Raw genomic sequence first — 6,405 nt, 5'->3', positions numbered from 1 at the left:
TTCTAAGTGCTTATATGCGTTATCTCATTTAACTCTTACAATCCTCTGAGGAAGGTACTTTATTACTCTTATAGATGAGGAAAGTGAACCACAAAAAGACTTACATACCATTCCCAAAGCCACATAACTGTGACATAGATTGGAGCCTTGGCTGTCTGACACTCGAGAATGTTTATCAACATAAAAGGTACAAAAACATAAAGGACTTAACAGAGAACCAGGGAGGGGTTGTTCTATGGTGTTTTGGCTATGATCTGAGGACACCATAAATTTCCTGACACTAATGACATCATCACTTTCCATTGTTTTCAGAAGTGAAATCGACATCAGAATTTATTTTTGCCTTGACACACTTTAAATGTCCTTTGGGTAGAGGCAATGCCTTCTCCATATTTGGTGCAAAGCCAGCTCACGCCTCAGCTCATGAAGTCCCATAAATAGTTATTAACCCCAAAGAAACAAAAGCAAATCACTTGTATCTTTTCACAAAATGGATTTTTATTGTAGTCATACATGGTTTCTCAGTGCCACAGAAAACTGCAACGTAGGGACAAACAATTTTGGACGGCTCTCTACGGAAACATGAGTTTTCAGAAATGAGTTGTGCAGGAATGTGGTTAATGAAAAGTGAGAGGGGTCAGGAGGCGAGTGTAGCATGAGCGTCAAAAGAGCGCTCTATAAAACAACTCTGAGCTCTGATAACCCTTTTCTCAAGTAAGATCCCCAGAAAATTAATCAGAAACGGAAGTGACTGTGCTATTAAATACAAGAAATACATTTATTTATTTATTTGATAAAGGAACCACGAGAAAAGTGGGCTGGGATGGGCTCAGACGTCTCAACTCATCACTGGGAGTCTTGATGTCTGTGCCACCAGCTCAGGAATCAGCAGGCTACCTGGAGAGTGGGTTATAAGGACAAGCACGAAACCCCAGGCTCTTCCGCAACGCCTCTGGTCAGCGGGAAGGCCTGCAGCGAGTCCAGAGGGGAAGCCACGCCACGCCATCACCATTTCACCTTCTGCTCGCTGACCTCGCCGTAACTTGGGAGCTCTCCTTGCTTCGGCTGTGCAGCCCAGAAGCCAGAACTTCCTCTAGGAAACTGACCAGTAGATACGAGGTTACCCAAAGGAAAAAAGAAAAGCACCTCCAAAATAAAATAGTTTGCTCGTGACATCTAACTAGACGGACGGACGTCAGGAATAGTGTGCAGGAGGTGCCGGTCTGTTGCTCCGGAGCAGAACAGAAGCATCCGCTGAGCACTAGGACATCCAGACTAGGAGAGCCCTTCGTGCTCTTCCCCAGGGTTCTCGCCGTGTTTTTTAGCATTAAACTTGTTAGATCTATTAGGACTATTATTTCAAGATTGAAATTTCTAGTTAGGCATTCAGAGTTTTGAAGGGCAAGGCTACTATGTTAACCCGGAAGCGTGCTGCAGCGGCGCCGTATCTGTGTGTACTCTTGGGAGTCGCACTGTGCCCCAGTGTCTGTCCAGTCTGCTCTCTGGAGTGGCACCGGAGTTAACTTTCTAAAATAGAGATTAGATCCTATTGCATACTCTCCCCTCTTTAGCTTTAAAGCATTGCTTTTGCTTATAGAATAATGTATAGATTAAAACTCAAGGTCCTTTATAATGTGACCTAATAATAATACTTGTATTTATTTTGTTCCAAGAACTGTTTTAAGCTGTGTGTGCGTGTGTGTGTGAAGTAGATGCTATTTCCTTGTGCGTGTGTGTGTGTGTGTGTGTGAGTGTGTGTGAAGTAGATGCTATTTCCCTCATTTAAAAAACGAAGAAACCAAACCATAGAGAGGTTAATTAACTTGCCAAAGGCACAATGGCTAGTGAGTAGGGCAGTGGGGATTGACACCCGGGATTGACACCTGGGATTGACACCAGGATTCACACCCAGGCTCTAGAGGCCGTGCCCTTCAGCACCACACGGCACCACCTCTCCCTTGTCCGGTTCTGTCTCCCGCCACGCAGCCTGTGTGACATTCATGCCCAACCTCACTGTTCCCTAAACATGCTGTGAGCTTTCAGACCTTAATGCTTTAGCTGTCATTATGCCCTTTGTCTGAAATGATAGCCTACCCTTCTGTCACGTGAAATCCTTTTTATCTTTTAAGGCTGAGGATTAAAAGTCACCTCTCCTGCGAAGCCTCCCCAAGCTCCTCCATACTGAACTAATCACGCCCATCACTATTATCACTTCGTCTTAGTGCTATTTTAGCACTGTGTTATGATGAACTAAGTCCTCTACATATAATTGTCATCAAAATAGACTGCGAGCTCCTTAGGGTAGGGACTAAGACTTATTTGGCTTGAATCTCCAGGGCTCAGCAAAGGGGCTGACACCTAGTAGGTAGTCTATAAAGGTATACTGAATAAATGAATTAATTAAAATAGCTACCCGTTGTCAAGAGAATCTTCTCTATGACATCGGAGTGCTGTGGGCAGTGTTTTTAGTATGCTGGACTCACTCTGGGGAGATGGATCTACAACAGATGGAAGGGTGGAAGAATGACCAGGTGCCTTATCATTGCCATTGTTTTGTAGTTTTAGACCTGGAAGATTCTGGGCTTAGAGGATTTAAATTCCAAACTCCTGTGCAAAGGAAAAAAATGGTGAAGTAGAGGGAAGGAAGTAGACGCTAAAATCATTTATTCCTCTGTGGAAAAACAGGCACCTCTGTCTAGCCTGGCTTTCTTCTGACCAGTTGGATTGGAAACACTTGGAGATCAAAAAAATGGCTTTTGGTAAGAATGAAACACGTGGTGGGAAACTGTAAGAATTTACCAGGTGATTTTTGCTACATGTGCAAAGGAAAAGAGTAACTTTCCTGACATTACACTTAAAGATCCTCTGTGTATCAACAGACCCCACATCTCCATTGCAGAGGAAACACTATATTTTCTAAGCCTAATTTTGTTTCCTAGGGCCATTGTGACTTTTTAAAAAGTATCTATTTGGGGACTTTGCTGAGTCACTGCAGAAAGCTTTAACAATTATGGGCGATGAACATATTGGTATCTGTGCCCCAAATTTAGACTATGTTTAAAAACAACAAAAGAGAATGAATTTTCTTTTCTAGATTTGTTTTAACTCATTCTCACTTAAAAAGCAAACTCAAAAGTCTCCTTCTGTGGTACTATAATCCAATTCGATTCAGCTCACTTCAACTTAACAAGTGTTTACTGAGCATCCATTCCCAAAGAGATGCATGAATGAACACTTGTTATGCCTCCTTCCTTTAAGGGGCTCTCAGACAGACACACAGTTGCTCGTAACTCAGCGTGAGGCATGCTATAAACAGAGACGGTACTCGGAGCTAACCTAGCAGTTAACAGCATTGCTTGTCTTGGTTTGTGCTGTCATCAAGGGTGCTTTCCCAACATGATGGAAAGAAGGAAGGTGGGCAGAAAAAGCCCTTTTTAAAAGTCAACTTCAAAAAGTCTTGCATCACACACTGAAAAACAAGTTTCTTCACTTTTATGTCTTCGGTAAGGGACTAGAGACTAACACAAGATCTTAAATTTTAATTACTAAAGTGATTGAGTGAACAACTGTGTTCCTAAACCAAATTATACGTTATGATAAAACTTCATCCTCCTCCTCCTTTTTCCACTGTAGTCCACAGACGGTAATTACACGGGAGTTCCTTACTACAGCAAAGGAATCTAGAATCAATCTGAAGAGTGTCACAGTGAAAAACATGAGTAGAATGTCTAGGAAGTAGGAAAATAGAAAAAGACTTTCGGGACAATAATGAGAAAAAGACCCTGAGATATCTGTCTTAACAGAGTAATAAGCTAATTATAGCCGAACTTTACGCTGGAGACACTGGAATAGAGGAGTAGAAGAGAGAGGAGGATAGGACGAAACTTAATAACTCAAAATACTGAAAACTCTCCTCTCACCACCACGTTTCACTCCTCTTTGCTCTTGTAAAGTGGGATAATTTCTATCTCATTAGAACAGTACTTTCCATATAGTAATTGATGTGTGTCTACCATTATTTGCTCTGGCCCACCCTGGTCCCTACGCCTGGAAGCCTGCGCTGTCCCCCAGCACCTCGCCCGGGGAACGCTGCATCTTTTAAAACCCAGGTCTCCATGATCACTCCTCGAGGAATTCATTTGCCTACGCGTCCATTTCTGACATAAGCCTATGAGTTTTTTGAGGGCACAAGCATTACACAAATACATTCTTTCATATAAATTTAAAAATAGTACACATAGAACTCAAATCTTTCTTCATTATTATTCTCCCCATTACTCTTCCCCGAGATAACAATTTGATCAACAAATATTTATTAAGCGCCTACTGTGTGACAGACACTGTTCTTTCGAGCTGAGAATATAATAATAAAGTAAAATTCTTTCCTCATGGCATTTATATTCCAATGGGAAAGGATGGAAGATAAACACAATTAGTAAGTAGAATATAATGATAACGCAACAATAATAATGGTAGACACACATCACTTACTATATGGAAAGTACTGTTCTAATGAGATAGAAATTATCCCACTTTACAAAGAAACTGAGGCACAGAGAAGTCAAGCTCTTATATCTCGAAATGACAGAGCTGGGATACAAACCCAGACAATCTGGCTTCAGAGTGTGTTCTCTTAACCATGATGCTACGCTGCTTCTCTGTAGTACGTTAGATGAAGAAATGCTATGGAGAAAAGTAAAGCGGGTAAGAAGAGTTAGAGGTGTCGGTGGTGGTGTGGGGTTCTAAATCCAGTGGTCAAGGAAGGCCTCACTGAGAAACTGACATTTGACCCAAGACCTGAATGAGGCAATGGAACGTGTATCCGGGAGAAGAGCAAGTTCAAGGGGACAAGGTCTAGTATGCTGAGAGAACAGGAAGGAGGCTGGTGTGGCCGGCGTGACTTGAATAAGGCGTTGGGAAGTAAGAGATAAGATTCGAGAGGTTAAGGAAGGAGATAGAGGGGAGTGTGACCGGGAGAGTCTAAGGACAGGATTCCAGAGATTCCAGAAATAGGAGAAATGAGCAAAAGAGACAGAGAAGGCACAGCCAGTGAGGGGGGAGGACCAGGAGAGCACAGTTTGTGGAGGCTGAGTGGTAAAAGTGTCTCAAAGTGAAGGGACTGATCAACTGTGTCAAATGCTGCTCACAGGTCAAGTAAAAAGACTGCTAAAAGCTGACTCTGGGATTAGCCATGGTGGTCCCTGGGGACCACAAGAAGAGCAATTTTGGGGAGGGACTGGGGTGAAAGCCTGGGTGGGGTGGCTTAAGAGAAGAGGTGAGGTTTAAAAGAAAATGTGGTTTAAAAGAATATGTAAGGAGAGGAATTAGAGGCAGTGAATATAAATTATTCTTGAAGGATTCTGCTATAAAAGAGAACAGAGAAATGGTATAGGCCCTGGACAGAGTTAGGAGATTATAGAGGGTTTTTAAAGATGGCGGGGAAATAGCATGTTTCTATGCTTCTATTAATGATCCAGTAGAGTAGGAAAAACTGATATGGAGTTTGGAGTGATACCCTGGAGCAGGTGAGGGGAGGGCATGTGACAAGATGGGAGGCAGAGGGTACTAGCAGTAGTAGGAGCTGTGGAAGTTCTCTTCTAAATGGCTTGTCTTAGCTTTTAGCGTCACCTTGAGTAATATCTTCTTGATCTGTGTGTCCTTAGTATGAAGCAGATGTTGAGTTTTTTGCTGAATGAATACATGAATCAGATTCATATTTTTTAAAGAAGACCCCAGCTTAAGTGTTACCTATCATGCTAAACTCTTCCCAAATACCTGACAGCAATTTTATCAGGAGCAAGGAAAAAGGCCAGCGTTCAACATCTATGTCTGAAAACACGAGCAGTCTCATACCCAGGGATCACCCTGCTCCTCTCCGGATGTACATTTTACCCGCAGAGAAATCCTCATTATTTCTCAGACGTGCCGTACCTGTTTTATCCCTTCCTGTCCTTAATTATGCTGTTTTCTCACCCTTGAACGCTCTTTCTTCCTGTGGAAATTCAATTTATTCTTTAAGGACTAGCTCGTATGCTGTCTCCTCTGTGAAGCATTTCCTGATTACTCTGTCAGAATTAATTATTTCTATTTGGGACACATTTTATTTAACTTACATACATCAGCACTTCTCAAACTTTTGTACCTAAAAACCCCTAACAACAAAAGAGAATGAATTTCTTAGTCTTGAAGGTATAGTCCACTTTGGTTTACCAGCTCACATCTTTCTTTGAGGTCTGGTATCTTGTTTTAAAAATGCATAACAATTTTACGTTATTTTTTCATAAAGGAACCTTTTAAATTTTGAGATAAACACATTTTAAGGTACTTATCAGTGAAATTATTTAATTCTATCCTTGAAAATCCCCCCAACTATATGAAAAAGGACACTTCAAAAGAAGCGTCGTG

The 6,405-nt window shown here is 41.8% G+C and overlaps 1 protein-coding gene across 2 annotated transcripts in view; it reads right to left on the bottom strand.

Moving 5' to 3' along the window:
* Positions 1–476: 476 nt before the first annotated feature.
* Positions 477–6,405, bottom strand: part of VPS45 (vacuolar protein sorting 45 homolog) — a 49,105-nt gene continuing 43,176 nt past the window's right edge. For both annotated transcript variants that reach the window (XM_006919730.3, XM_025052218.1), the window contains one exon: positions 477–1,101. In XM_006919730.3, coding sequence (XP_006919792.1) covers positions 1,014–1,101 — 88 coding nt within the window. In that variant the 3' untranslated portion in view covers positions 477–1,013. The remainder of the gene's footprint in view (positions 1,102–6,405) is intronic.

Source organism: Pteropus alecto, unplaced genomic scaffold (genome assembly GCF_000325575.1).
Source record: "Pteropus alecto unplaced genomic scaffold, ASM32557v1 scaffold106, whole genome shotgun sequence".
NCBI classification, from domain to species: Eukaryota; Metazoa; Chordata; class Mammalia; order Chiroptera; family Pteropodidae; genus Pteropus; species Pteropus alecto.
The sequence above is the reverse complement of the archived record's forward strand: the minus strand, read 5'-3'. Positions and strand labels throughout refer to the sequence as shown.